Source organism: Triplophysa dalaica, chromosome 25 (genome assembly GCF_015846415.1).
Source record: "Triplophysa dalaica isolate WHDGS20190420 chromosome 25, ASM1584641v1, whole genome shotgun sequence".
NCBI lineage: Eukaryota > Metazoa > Chordata > Actinopteri > Cypriniformes > Nemacheilidae > Triplophysa > Triplophysa dalaica.
This window is the reverse complement of record NC_079566.1, coordinates 3590001-3605608: the sequence shown is the minus strand read 5'-3', so window position 1 is coordinate 3605608 and position 15608 is coordinate 3590001. Positions and strand designations below refer to the sequence as shown.

The window sequence follows — 15608 nt, the reverse complement described above, 5'->3', positions numbered from 1 at the left end:
TGAATTGTCATTTGCGTTTCATGCTGAGAGACAAAAGCCAGTGAGATTTGACATTATCGCTGCTATATATAAACTTGATTGCTAAATATGCTCAAAATATGACAGGTTTTCTCTCACAAATGTCTTGTCTGGCTTCAGGTAACATTTATTCAATCATTAGTCATGTGGATTACTTTAAAGTCCCTATGAACTAAAAATTTTGATAATTTTACCTCTGGATTATGACACAATTCAGAGGATCCAAATTGATTGGATGTATAAAAACGGGGAGGAGTTAAAATGCTCCGCCCAAGCCGTCTAACTGACCTCAGCGGAAGTGCATTTACAGATTTTATTGAAGATTATGAGGGTACATGAATTTAAATTAGAGCTGATAAGCATCCAAAACTAAGGTTTGTGTTTAAATAATATATGTCTGTGTACTGTGCATTTATTTCTTTTTATTTAAAAACACATACATGCATATATACATACATTTACTCTACCGGTCAAAGGTTTTGGGAGACTTACTCACTTACTGTACGTGTTCATATTTTCATCAAAATGATTAAATACAACAAAAAGAACTATTGCAATTATGTTGTAAAACAAACACAAATAAATAAAAACGTTGTATTTACTCTTCTTCAGTGCAGTCACCTTTTGACTAGAATTTTCAGAAATGTGTTCTCATGATTTTCTCAAGCAGATTATCGAGGTCTCGCCCTGAGATGCTTTTTAAACAACATTAGTATAAGAAGTTCCCATCTATTCTGCTCTTTCTTCATTATTCAGTCAAACTCATCCATTTCAAAAACATTTTTTAGCCTTGTCATGATGTTTTCAAAAAAATATATACTAATTTCAGACATTTATGCGTAAACTTTCTCATCAAAGTTTTTTTAATTATTGAGAAACATTGCAGTGAAGTGTTCCACAACGTTTGACCGGTATTATTTATATAATTTAAATTAATGGTAAATGTAAGTAAATGAATGTTAATTCTCAATATATAAATATGTATGTGTATGTTTTTGTGTTTATAAATACAAAATGAATATGCACAGTACACATGTCATGGTACTGACAGAGAATCCAGACAGCAAATGAAACAAAAGACTTTTATTATGTTACAGAAAAAACCACGATGGTGCAAAACAGGAAAATAATAACAACTAAGGAACGACAAAAAACTCTTAAACAAATCACTTCCCACGAGGGGCGAAAACACTAGAAACCATAAACAACTTGAATGAAACGGCACTTCCTTAGGCTAGGCAGGCAAGAACAGGGCAACTAGAACTAGAACAAACCAGCACAGGACAGCAAACACAAGGGCTTTAGATAGGGAAAACTAACAAGGGACAATTACAATGGGCAGGTGAGGGGAATGAAACGCTAACGGGAGGATAGACGGGACACGAGGGGGCGGGGCCAAGACACTCGACAGGAGAGCAAATGGCACAAAGGAACGATCAAAGGCCATGTGCTTCCACACAGAACACAACAGACATGGTACTGTCACGACCCTGTCCACAAACCTAGAAAACTACTAACAAGGAGGACAGGATCATGACAACACACGCATATATTATGTAAACGCAAACTTTTCTTCTGGATGCCGTTAATCGCAATTGATCGTTTGACAGACCCACTGAAAGCCCACACTGATAGGCTATTGATAGTAAGCACTGCAATATTCCATGAATACATAGAAATCGTTATTTTGATATTTCTTTAAAGAAAATTGTCAAAGTAATTTACATCTTTCCTTAATACACCTTTATGATTTGAAGTGTCATGTTCATTTCAGCTGTGCGGGACAAGTGATGTTCCAAAGTTTCACACATGTGTTGGGAGCGTTGCGCTTACGTGTCTCTCTGTCTGTTTTTCTTTCTCTTTGTGGCTCCACTGGCAGATCGTCCAGGTTTAACAAGCGTGGAGCGCATCGAACGCTGTCAGGAGGACTTCCTTTTGGCCTTTGAACATTACATCAACCACCGCAAGCACAAGGTGGCACACTTCTGGCCCAAGCTGCTGATGAAGGTGACGGACCTGCGCATGATCGGAGCCTGTCACGCCAGCCGCTTTCTGCACATGAAGGTGGAATGTCCCACAGAGCTCTTTCCGCCTCTCTTCCTGGAAGTGTTTGAGGACTGACGGCCAATCAGACTGCTCCAACCACCGCCGACCTCCAGCGACCCCCCTCACCCCAGCCCTCCGGTTCTGGTCACATGGTTCTGTTTTAGCACTACTGAACATTCTTTCATTCCATAGCTGTAGGATCAGCGGTCTGGTCGAGTTTGAACGGAACCATTCCTCTTTAAAGCGGGTACATGTGAATAGAGTTACGCATTTCTTTTCTGTTTTTTGTGGTTGTTTTTGTTGTAAAAACTTGTTTTCTTTTACTCGGCTCAGTTTTTTCATTTCTCAGTTGATTTTTTTGTGATTGTAGTCTTTGATGCCGCTCAACTGAGATGAATGAACTATGCATTGGTAAGCAGAAGTCAGAGCCAGCCTCAGAAAAAGATTGAATCGCACCTGACAGCGAGGGAGGATCATTTAATTAACGTACATGAGACAAACCGGTGCATAGAGTAGAAACATGGGGAGCACAGGGAGACGGGTTCTTATAGCTCCGTTCTGACACATTCACAGAACTCTCTTCCCGCTAGTGTTTATAAAACATCTGCCAGCTAAAAAAATAAAACAATTAGCTATCTTATACAAAAATAATTTATATAAATGTGCAAACATCAAATATATCAAAGGAAGTCATTGCTTTTAAACAAAAACTAACTTCATAGTGGATCCGTTTGATAAAAGAAGCATTCTGAACAAACACCTGAGAAAATGGCATTTTGTCAAACAGAATGTCAACGGCGGACAAAGGGTTAATAATGTCTCATTTTATAGTAACTCTGAGATGTTATTAATAATATGGGCAGTGTTGCACATATCTGATCCCAGAATGCACTGCGACAAGCTCAGTGAAACAAAACCATTACATCATTATCTTCACAACACACCATCACGAGACCTCTCACAGCTGTGGACCATTCAGAGTTTAACACACTTAAAACATCGCTGCCTATGTAGACCGAACCCTTGCACTCAGAGCTTCCAGATAGCACAGGAACGTCTGGAAGATGTGTAAAACATCTGCTAAACCTCTTAGAATGAGCGATTTACATACATTCTAAATCATGAACATCTTACAGAGATCTTATAGAGGTCTTTATAACATCTGACAGGACACAAGCAAACAAAGAAAAGTTTTGCAGATGTAAATGCAGACATCACATAGACGTCTCCCAGATGTACGTGTTCTATCAGAGCTATATCCTCTCAAACAAACACAGACATGAGAAAATTGTCATTTCTAATGATGGTTTTGACCCCAGCTAAAACAAATCATCTGAGCGTTTACAGGACATGCAGACCCTCATAACACACACAGAGACACTCCCGGGAAGAACTTTAAAAATCACATGTTTTCATGATCCTTAGTCAGTCTTTAGACCCAAGGAAAGAAACATTGTTTTTAAATGGTTAGTTTAAAGACATTCAGGAATAACATTGTGATAACATCTTTTTGAATGTTGGCAAAAGGTTCTCTGTTGCTGTTGGATTTGACACAAACACACATGAAACTCATTTAGTATCTGTTTGGCTCAGAGTGCCTCTGTTAAAGTGCCAAAAAAGTTTTCTGTGATGAGCGTTCTAAAGGAGTATTTGTGTTGTCTGTACTAGCGATCGCTCGACCTGCCCGACAGTGTTTATATCTCACATAGAGAAGAAACTCTATTCCGTTTTCATTTGTATTCTGCCTATTGCCATGACTTGTAGATCTGAGGCTTCTGCTTGAACTTGTTGGTGCTAAGAGTTTGCCGATTTATACCTCCGTACAGTTCTGTCAGTTAACCTCACATTGTCTGGACACACACACACAACAGTGAGGTTGTTGGTCAACACACAAATATCGCCGGCTCTGTCCTGTATTTTTTATTTTTTTGTAATGTTTCTTTGACAGAGATTGAATCTCACATACCTCTACTCAGCATCAGGAAAAGACAGAACTGCTTGATGTGTTTCTTTCAAAGATCCTATAAATCCACATCACACCTCAAGAAGCTTCACAGTTATCAGTGTTTTGTTGTAGTGACGCCTTTTATAAGCAATAGAATCGCTCCAGTGGTTTTACATGTTCTGGATTTCATGACACATACGCATCCATGTAAGACATATTAAACAAACTCAAAGTCAATGCACAGACAATCAATGTGTTCAGAGAGAGAGAGAGTGAGAGACCGAGAGAGAGAGACTGAGAGAGACACTGAGAGACTGAGAGAGAGAGAGAGAGAGAGAGAGAGAGAAAGATAGAAAAAGAGAGAGAGAGAGAGAGAGAGAGAGAGAGAGAGAGACCAGTGTCCAGAACTGACCCAAATGTGAATAAAACTTTGGCCAGTAACTTGATTATCAATGTCATCATTTCTTTAAGGCTCTTCCAAAGTTCATAATTGCAAATACATATTAAGAAAATAGATCTTCACAATCCTTTATCAAAAAAATCATGTTTTCTTGTTTTTGTGACCTCATCTGGACATGATGCGGTGAACGAGGAACCGGTTTTATAACAGAATTCAGTGTTACGGCTGACGGATTTGTTTTGGCGCCTGCTGAGGGTCTCTCTCTAAGAACACAGGACAATAAACACAAACACAGCACTACAGAAGCAACATATTTATGGTGTAAAGGAAAGAGGTTGTATTTTTCAGATCTTTTTTTTAAGATGTTATATGCACAGTGTGAACATTTTACATACACAACAAGGAAACAAAAGAGAGACCGTCTAAACAAATCACAGCAACTGTGTGATCCCTCTCCAGTTTCATCATTCAAATGAACTGTTCAAACATGTAAATGACAATAATATACCATCTGACATTTATTCATACTGATAGTTGAAAACATCCAGCACCTGAATTATGATGAAAAAGAAAAGCAAACCTTAGTAATAAACCACAGAGACGTCATCAGCCCTGAAAACACAATCACGTGTCAGTTCTCTGTGTCTTTCTTTGTGTCTTATTGTTAGTTAAGATGACTTTAACCAGATCACGTCCACAATATATTTTGGCATGAGTGAGGGAATATAGATTGAATGTAAATCCTGATGTTACTGGCAAATGTGTTTTTCTTTTTTTATCAAAATGAACATATTGCACAAGTCTGCTGTGTGACAGAGAAGCCTTGAGCTGAGCTCATGATGTGGTTTGGGTTTCCCGGATGAGACATTGCACTAGAAATAGATTCCCAGATTTGTCAAAAGATTTGTTTGCACCTCAGATGAAATGAGAATAAAGATGGTTTTGAGAAACTCCTGGACTGTCGTCCTGTTTATGACTCATCTGAGATTCAGTTTGAAGTTCTTTTATTGGGTTTGTGATATTTATACAAATATTTGTAGGCTACTATTAATGATTACTTTGATTTTATACCTTAAACTACTTCATATATCCACAGAAACTCACTGTGACTTAAAAACATGCAAAAAAGACTCAAAAGTGTTGAGTTACTGGACAACTCAATAAATATTATGTTTAAACAACATGCCACTTGATTTTATATTTTATTATTGAATACAATGACATTCAGAAGTTCAGGTGGTATTTCAAGCAAATAATCTAGTTCCTAAGGGTTCAGATGACAAAAAAGGTATTTTTTGTCATTTATGTTGTTGCTGATGTTATATCTGAAAACACTCGACTTTAAAATGAAAATGAAAAAGCAGGATTAATGCTGTAGAAGTTCGGTTCAGACTTAAGTGACATTAACAAATAGAAGCTCAGTGTAAAGTGTTGAGAGTTTGAAGTCTCTTCCAGCACATTTTAACTTCACTTTTATTAGAAACGATTCATTCAAATCTTCTTTGGTTATTTCTGCTTGTCGTGGTCAATAAGAGTAGATGTGAACTTCTTTAATACTGTTTTAAATCATCTGCTGCTTAAGAAAATGACAAGAACATGACAAGAAACATTAGCTTCACTAAAACGATCACATTCAACATTTTGTTTTGATTTAATTCATTACAAAATGTGAATAATGAAAAAGTTATTAAAAGTTTATCGTTTTATGTGATGGAATGCTGCCCCCTCCTGGACAAAGACATCAGCGCACTTGAAATAAAGAAACTTTATACTCACTGCGTCATGTTTGGTATTATATTAAGTTTCTATTTGATTCTGAAAATATGCTTGAATCTGTTTCTAAGACAGTATTAGACAAGGATTGTGTAAGAAACCAGAGAGCTAAACATCTCTTATTTAATGTTGAGTCAGTGTGACAAATTGAACATTGATTCTACATTAAATAAATTATTTGATCTGGAAAGTGTCCTGACATAAGATGACCCCCCTTACTTAAAAAAAAATCTGTTTACTTGCCCTCATGTCATTTCATACATGTATAAAACACTTTGTTTTGTTGGACACAAAGAAAGATATTTGGAAGAATGTTAGTAATTTTCAATTCTGTGACATCATCACTACCATAGTAGAAATAAAATTGTATTTTCTTTCTCTGTTAAACACAAAATGAGATATTCTGAAGAATGAAGGAAGACAATGTAGTGGAGTAATATTTGACCAGAAGTATCTGTACTTTCAAGATTTATTTTAAAGCATTTGAAGCATGTATTCAGTCCTTCTGAACAACATTCATTGATTTATGCACACAATACTGTAGTGTTTGTGTTGTTATTATTGTTTTTAAAGGCTAATTCACACTGATCCAATTATAAATGTGTTTGTTGGAGTTCATTGGATCAGTGCTTTGGTCATCAGCAGTGTTTTATTGCCTCTATATGACACTGACACACACTGAACTCTTTTATTACATTCACAGACACGCCTGTTTTGAACACGTCTCTCAAACACACAACCAGGAAACTGGATTGAGAAAGTGAAAGTGTTGTTGAGCTGTTGGTGTGTGTCAATGAGAAGAAATGGCAGAAGCGAGTTTTTCAGAGGATCAGTTGATGTGTTCAGTGTGTTTGGATCTACTGAAGGATCCAGTGACGCTTCACTGTGGACACACTTACTGTATGAGATGTATCACAGACTGCTGGGATCAGGACGATCAGACGGGAATCTACAGCTGCCCTCAGTGCAGACAAACCTTCAGCCCTCGGCCTGTTCTAGGGAAGAATGTGGTGGTTGCTGAAATGGTGGAGAAACTGAAGAAGACCAAACTTTCTGATGTGTGTTACTCTGGAGCTGGAGATGTGGAGTGTGACGTCTGTACTGGAAGAAAACACAAAGCCATCAAATCCTGTCTGACGTGTCTGAAGTCTTACTGTCAAACTCATCTTGAACGTCATGAGGAATTTCTCTCTGGAGATTCACACAAAATAGTGAGTGTGACTAGAAAACTGAAGGAGATGATCTGCCCTCAACATCAGAAGCTTCTGGAGGTTTTCTGTCGTACTGATCAGCAGTGCATTTGTTTGATGTGTTTGATGGATAAACATAAAAACCACGACACAGTTTCAGCGGCAGCACAGAGGACAGATGAAGAGGTCTGAAGTGAAATCACACACTGTTGTAGACTCTTAATGTTCACACATCATCACATGACCTATGAGCTTTATTTTCTTTGTCCTTCAGAAACACTTGAAGGAGACGCAGAGAAAGTTTCAGGAGAAGATCCATCAGAGAGAGAAGATGTTCAGGAGCTGAGAGACGCTGTGGAGGGTCATAAGGTGACATGTGATGAGATCTGTGTGTGTGTGTGTTTAATGTGTAATGTGTGTGTGTAGCTGTAATGAGAGTGTGTTACTGTAATGTGTGTGTGTGTGTGTGTGTGTGTGTGTGTGTGTGTAACTGTAATGTGTGTGTGTGTGTAACTGTAATGAGAGTGTGTGACTGTAATGTGTGTGTGTGTGTGTGTAACTGTAATGAGAGTGTGTTACTGTAATGTGTGTGTGTGTGTGTGTGTGTGTGTATGTGTGTGTTTGTGTAACTGTAATGTTTGTGTGTCTGTGTGTGTGTGTGTGTGTGTAACTGTAATGTGTGTGTGTGTGTGTGTGTGAGTAACTGTAATGTTTGTGTGTGTGTGTGTGTGTGTGTGTGTGTGTGTGTGTGTATGTGTGAGTGTGTGTAACTGTAATGTGTGTGTGTGTGTGTGTGTGTGTGTGTGCGTGAGTGTGTGTGTGTGTGTGTGTGAGTGTGTGTAACTGTAATGTTTGTGTGTGTGTGTGTGTGTGTGTGTATGTGTGAGTGTGTGTAACTGTAATGTGTGTGTGTGTGTGTGTGTGTGTGAGTGTGTGTGTGTGTGTGTGTGAGTGTGTGTAACTGTAATGTTTGTGTGTGTGTGTGTGTGTGTGTGTATGTGTGAGTGTGTGTAACTGTAATGTGTGTGTGTGTGTGTGAGTGTGTGTGTGTGTGTGAGTGTGTGTAACTGTAATGTTTGTGTGTAACAGCGGTGTGCACAGACAGCAGTGGAGGACTGTGAGATGATGTTGACTGAAGTGATGTCATTGATTGAGAGAAGACGCTCTGAGGTGACACAGCTGATCAGAGATCAGGAGACGGCTGCAGTGAGTCGAGCTGAAGGACTCTTGGAGCGACTCAAGCAGGAGATTGATGATCTGAGGAGGAGAGACGCTGAGCTGGACAAGATTTCACACACAGATGATCACATCACTTTCCTACAGGTCTGTGAAGTCTCTTTCATTCATCAACATTACACTGACAGTCTACACAACATCATAGATTGTGTCACTATTGCTTGTTTTCATGTGAAGTCATGATGGGATTTGTGTGTTTATTTGATGGTGTAGAGTTTTCAGTCTCTCTCTGCACCTCCTGAATCTCCAGACGACATCAGTGTCACTTTCCTCTTTTCTTTTGATGATGTGAGAGAATCTGTCCGTCAGCTGAGAGACAAACTGCAGGATTTCTGCACACAGCCCATGAGAAAGATCTCCGGTAAAACACTGGACATCTGACATCATATTAGAATGACAGTCCAGTGATATCATGAGATTGACACTGTTTCTATCTGCTGATTTCCACAGTCACACACACCATCACTGAGCCCAGGATCAGAGAGCACTTCCTACAATGTAAATAACACACAATAACACACACACACACACACACCTCCTCTAGAAGATCATCTCTCTGAACAATGAAATAAAACATCAGCAGAGTTGATCATCAATCATTCAGAATCACACACTTCATGAAAATACATTCAGTCAGAAGAACATCTGGGACTCCTGACGTCTAGAGTTTCATATTTAATAAACACATATTCATCTTAACATGAGTTAAAAAAGCATTCAAATCACACAGAGCTTCTTCAGGACACTCATACATGAAGAGTTCAGATACCAGACATTGATCAGATGTTTATTTTCATCTTTAAATTCATCATTCTGTAATGTGTTTGTTCTTCCTCAGATTCTCATCAGTTGACTCTGGATCTAAACACAGTGAATAAACTCCTCAGTCTGTCTGAGAGAAACAGAAAGATCACACACACTAGACACACTCCAGCAGTATCCTGATCATCCAGACAGATTTGATGTGTATTCAGGTGTTGTGTAGAGAGAGTGTGTGTGGACGCTGTTACTGGGAGATTGAGAGGACTGGTGTTGTGTTTATATCAGTGTCATATAAGAGCATCAGGAGGAAGGGAGGGAGTGAGTGTTGGTTTGGATCTAATGATCAGTCCTGGAGTTTGATCTGCTCTGAGTCTAGTTACACATTCAGACACAATAAGATTGAGACTAAACTCCCTGTAAAGATCAGATGTGATAGAATAGGAGTGTATGTGGATGAGAGAGCAGGAATTCTGTCCTTCTACAGCGTCTCTGACACAATGACCCTCATCCACAGCATCAGCACCACATTCACTCATCCTCTCTATCCTGGATTTTATGTTCAGTATAATTCATCAGTGAAACTGTGTGATCTATAGATTATAGAGAGATTCTACACGTCACAGATAACATGTCAGATATTAACATGAGTAAAATCTGCCTATATGAGGTGTAATAACAATTGTGATGTGAAATCATTAAACTGATCAAATACAGGATTAATAGAGTCATTACGTTCTTCTTCAGTATTGTTGTTTTTCTTCTTCACAATATAAGATAAAGCCGATACTATCATCACATAAACAACATGAGATGAACTCAGTTTCTTTAGTTGTAACAGAAATGACATCATCTCTGTCAGTGAGTTTTGAGACAGCGGTGGAACAAAAGGTCTGGTGTTATCAGCTCACTGTTTAACATTCAACTTGATCTTCTTTATTATTTATAGCTGAGAATCATGCTGGTATAAATCTTTCAATCATGCTTTTGTATATTTCTCTTTAAAGATCTTCCTTCACACTATTACTTTATGTAGATGTGATTATTCATGTGGTGTCTTTTGACTTTATGAATAAAGCATTCTTTCTAAAGGCCTTCAGATGTTTTATTTGACAGTATTTTAGTTTGTTTTACTGTATTCATATTTGAGAAACACACACGCTGTCAGGGATTGGGGATGGTAGAACCCAAGTGCAGGCAGACTCAGAGGTTAGGGGAATAACAGGGACTTTATTTATACAAACAAGACCGAAGAGGCAAAACAAAAACCCACGAGGGGGAAAACAGGACAGGATAACTTTAACAGAAATCAAAGACAAGGACTCACTAGACTACAAACACTTAGGATGACACTAAACTAAACTTATAGAACACGAGGTAATATTAACAAGGGATATAGATATTACAGAACAAAAGACAGCGGGTAACTCACACGACAGAATTCCAGCAACCAGGCAGAAGTTTGCTTACAAGGACAGAGTACAGGGAACGAGGTATAGTACCGTAACACCAAACAATCCAAGAGCACAAGACAATAGACAAGAGGGTGTTTTAAAGGGAAACGAACATAGGATAATTGGCAAGGGACAGGTGTGGGTAATGAAACACTAATGGTAAGGTAACAAGGAAACGAGATGGAGGGAAAACACAGACAAGACATGAGAAGGCGCATGTCAGCCAATATGTAAGCAAAGACATGTCCTACTCACACAAAACCCAAGGACTTATGCCATGACTCCACTGCAAGACAAGAATAACCATGACATGATAGTGGAATCATGACACACGCTTATATGCAGGTGTCAGTCCTGTACTGGAGGTGAAGACCCGCGTCAAAATAACTTCACAAGAAATCATCATTTCTCACTTCAGACTGTCAGAGATCGACTCTTTTCTAGATGATTCTTTTCACTTTATAAGAAGTTTGATGTTTGACTTTAAGTGTCAATCATGTGTTTAATGTGTTTCATCCTCAGATGTGTTTGACTTTATATGATTATTCATTATACATCATTGTACCTGAGGAGATTATCACTGGGATCATAAGTAATGTGTGAGTTTATATTGTGACGCTCTGTTGACGTGTTGTTTTTCACATCTCATTTATGTGACTCAGATTTGATCGATTGGCTTGTTAACCGCTAGAGAATTAAGGCTGTTTATCTGTTCTAATGTGGATTTATTTGGGAATGCCTCCAGACCTCCTTAAACATCCTTTGGTGACACTTTTTTGGAGGCTTGTGATGCACTGATGATAAAACTCTATAAACACTCCACAGTGAACATAAAGATCTGACAGTAAAACATGAAGATGACTTTGTTAAAGGGACAGTTCACAGTCCCAAAGGGATATTTTTTTTACTCACCCTCGTGTCATTTCATAGCTGCATCATTTTGTATGTTGAACACATAGAAAGATATTTGGAAGAAAGTTGTGGGACATTATTGACTTCCATAGTCATATGAAATGATAGTCAAAGGTGCCCCAGAACTGTTCCTAAATTCTTCAAAGATCTTATTTTGTGTACAAACTTCATCTGAGTCTCAGCCTCAGACCGTTGGCTAAACGTCTAAAGCATACACTGTAAAAAAATCCTGTAAAATTTACAGTAAACTACTGGCAGCAGGGTTGCCAGCCAGTTACTGTAAATTGTACAGCCACAGTACTGTAATTTAATTTACAGCCATTTACTGTAATTGCAGAATACAGGAAAACCTGTAATTTTGAATAGCAACAGTATAATGCTGTATTTTTTACAGCAAATTGCTTGATTTTAATTTACTTTATTTAGAAGAAATACATAAATCACTGTATATCCAGTATGTTTTGCATACTGGATATACAGTGTTTATTTTTTTTTAATTGATACAAAAATACATTACAGACAAATTGTGTACGTTGTTGTACATGAAATAATTTTATTCAGTAAGAACTTCATAGTATCCAACATGGCTCTTTAAACATTAATGTTTAAACAACACGTTAACCAACATTACCATCATGAAACAACATTGCAAAACAAGGCCCAAGTGAGTCTGTAAAACGGTCCACATCTTGATCCATCAGAGCACAACAAGTAGCTGGAACTATGGAAACGAAACAAGAGAATAATGTTAGATATTCAATTTATAGTCAGAGAAAAACAGAGGACAACATCTACAGTCAGAGAATAATAAAATGATGTAATTCAATGATGAGATCTGTGTGTGTGTGTGTGTGTGTATGTGTGTGTGCGTGTGTGTGCGTGTGTGTGTGTGTGTGTGTGTGTGTGTGTGTGTGTGCTTCTTACTTTTCATCGATTACACTGAATATTCATCATTGTGTTTAGAAGAGCGGCGACATGTGGGTTCACTGCAACCTGTTTCTTCTGTATCCTGGCATTTTAGATGACGCTGCTTGTTCCACTCTCTGGATTAATATCTACAAAGAGTCAGGAAAAACTAAATGTTATATATTAAATGTACAAAATATATTATATTAAAACACATGAATTAAATCATCAGCTTGCTAGTGTTAAATAGGGGAGACTTCTAAATAATTTGCCCAAAAAAATTGCATCTCTCGTTGAGAAATATTGTTTTAAAGGTCTTAACAGGTATATAACATTAACATATCTATAAAAAGCAGGTAAGGAAGTTGTTCAATTAATACCTTTCATTGGACTCCAAGTACATGCTGCCCCATCCTGGTACTCAAGCCTGAATATGTAACATGCTATGAACAGAGTGGGAAGGCCAGACATGAAGCTGTGCTGAGCACCGTCACACACAACCTAACCTTCAGTAGTCAGCATCCAGTGGCCTGCATGGCAAAGTGTGTCCTAAAACAAACAATTATACATGTGACAATAGTAATAGTTAATAGTGACTATACAATTATCTTTAAGCATTTTACATTTTAACTACATTTTAGTATAAGTGACTCTACAAACAAACTCTAAGCAAATTAAACAGAGTAACTTACACTTAAAACCGTACTTATATAGAAATGTAATCCAACTAACGTTAGGGATGTCACGGTCAAGAAATTGTCACACTAGTATTTTGTAACGGGTCTCACTCCCACCCTCCAACGGTCCTATTTGGGAGACAGGCCTGCTATACAATGAGGGTGTCGCTAACGTCTTTTGCTCAAGCTCTCATCTGGCCTCCGATACATAAACTGTATATCTAGATGGTTACGTACATTAATCACTTTACCGGGCTATCCTCCGTGAACATCGACTTACCTCAAGCTATGGTGACTCATTTTAATTTGGGCGCTCGATTTAACGGATGACTGCATTTGCAAATTTGAATTACACCACAAAATAATCACGAGCGAGTGTGGTATCCCAACTGTCGAAGCATGTAACTTTTACCGAGTCTACGGCGGGCGCGTTGTTCAACATTTAAAAAACAACCGTCAACTAACTAAAACAATGAACTGTAGCTCGTCACATACCGCCTTCGCTCCTGGTGTGAACAAAAACTCTAAATAACATGAACAACTTCTGTCCTCAGGTGCTATAGCGACGGAGAATGTTTGAAATCTTACCGCGACGGCGCTGCTGAAACCCCGCAAGACTCCTTCGGTCCCCGCGGATGGAGGTTGAATCCGGGGTTAGCAATATGAACCGCGAATTTAGATACCTCTATATAAAGTTACCAGTATGATAGTTACCAAATATGGAAAAAAAATACGTAATAAGTTACTTACCACAGGTGTGAATCATTCATTTTGCGCACTACCCCAATCTCGACTGTTGAAGATCATCCCGCCATTGTAGATTTGAAATTTACAGCAATATTCTGTACATTGAGTTAATCCGTCACGTGACCCCAGAATGCATTGCACTTTACAGCAATATTCTGTATTATTTAAAATACAGTCAGCTTCTGTAAAATAACGCTGTAGTTTTTACAGCAATTCGTTACAGTGTAAGTCACACGTTTCTGGAAACACTTCAGCAAGTTTGGGAGACATGGAGCAGTGGGCAGATATCACTACAGCGCAAGAATCAGGACAGAGTGCCTCTGTGACCGATAGCAGTGCAGTCTCAGTGGAGTGGTTTGTTTTGAAGCTGGACTGCTTGTCATCCAGTAGTTTATTCTGGGATAGGTAGGAAGACACCTGGTTGAAAACTGCCCTTTCAAGTGTTTTAGCAATAAATGGTAGTAGAGAGACAGGTCTGTAACTGTCGGTAGTAGAAGAGTCCAATGTGGGCTTTTTAGGTAGGGGCGTGACCTGGGCCTGTTTGAATGTGGATGTAAATGTGCCGGTGATGAGGGAGGTGTTGGTGACGTGTGTGAGTGCAGGTGTGAGTGTGCTGGATATGACCTGGAGGGCATTGGAGGGGATTGGGTCAAGGGGACAAGTGGTGGGGTGGCTGGAGAGAAGTCTGGTGACAGTCAGTCAGTGGGGTGAAAGAGGAGAGTTCAATGTTTGTGAGGGGTATACCGAGGTCTGAGGTTCTGAGAATTGTTTGCTGATGGATGATGTTTTCTCAGTGAAAGAGAGAGTGAAGTCCTCCGCAGTCAAAGATGAAGTGGGTGGGGAGGAGGGAGGAAAGAAGAGAGTTACATGTCCTGAAAATACTTGATCTTTAAAGTTCTCTTGTAGCATAGGTGCAGTGCAATAAATTACATGAATGTAGTTATACTTCAAAGTAGACTTTTTAAAACTGTTGGGCCAAGTAGAAATACACTTAAAGGTACACTACACTGATATAAGTATACGTACTACAAAGTGTATACAATACTAAAATATGCTTGAACATTGCGACTAAAGCACTGTGTAAAATGTGATGATATTTTTTGTTTGTTAGTTTGTTTTTTAACGTTTAAGTGTCATTTTAATATAATTTTTTAACACCACCCCACACACGTATCTTTATTTGACAACTACCACACAGTCCTGAATTGTCCTAAATGAAGACCATCTTGTGTGTGTGGAGTGTTTTGTGTGTGGGGTGTTTGAATCGTCGGCGTGTGTCTGTTTTCTGTTTTCTGTTTTCACATTTATTGTTTTTACTTTTATAACTTTAAATGTTTTTCTCATAGTCAATATGTTTCATGTACAGCTGCTTTGTAACAATGAAAATTGTAAAAACCTAAATAACTAAAGTTGACTTGTCACCGTGAGCACTTGTGACGGCTTTCTAATGCAGTTCATACAGTTGTAAGTGTGGTCTGCGTGGTTAAAAACCTTTTTGGTCATGCTCTGACCCTTGACCCTTGACCCCATTGAGCCTAAAATGGA

General features: G+C 38.5%; 1 protein-coding gene, 1 long non-coding RNA gene and 1 pseudogene across 7 annotated transcripts in view; 2 read left to right on the top strand and 1 right to left on the bottom strand.

Annotated features, from left to right (window-relative positions):
- thrb (thyroid hormone receptor beta) overlaps window positions 1–5362 on the top strand; it is a 75789-nt gene extending 70427 nt beyond the window's left edge. For all 5 annotated transcript variants that reach the window (XM_056742201.1, XM_056742197.1, XM_056742199.1 and 2 more), the window contains one exon: window positions 1898–5362. In XM_056742201.1, coding sequence (XP_056598179.1) covers window positions 1898–2139 — 242 coding nt within the window. In that variant the 3' untranslated portion in view covers window positions 2140–5362. The remainder of the gene's footprint in view (window positions 1–1897) is intronic.
- A 1215-nt stretch (window positions 5363–6577) lies between these two features.
- Window positions 6578–10461, top strand: LOC130416080 (tripartite motif-containing protein 16-like; annotated as a pseudogene).
- Window positions 10462–12113: 1652 nt separating this feature from the next.
- LOC130416081 (uncharacterized) lies at window positions 12114–14285 on the bottom strand. 2 transcript variants are annotated; one of them, XR_008906008.1, is made up of 4 exons: window positions 13597–14285; window positions 13020–13188; window positions 12658–12788; window positions 12114–12454 (listed from the first exon to the last, which is right to left on the bottom strand). It is a non-coding gene; the product is annotated as an uncharacterized LOC130416081 (long non-coding RNA). The 2 variants fall into 2 exon arrangements; XR_008906007.1 differs by having other exon boundaries at window positions 13020–14285.
- Between the last annotated feature and the right edge of the window lie 1323 nt (window positions 14286–15608).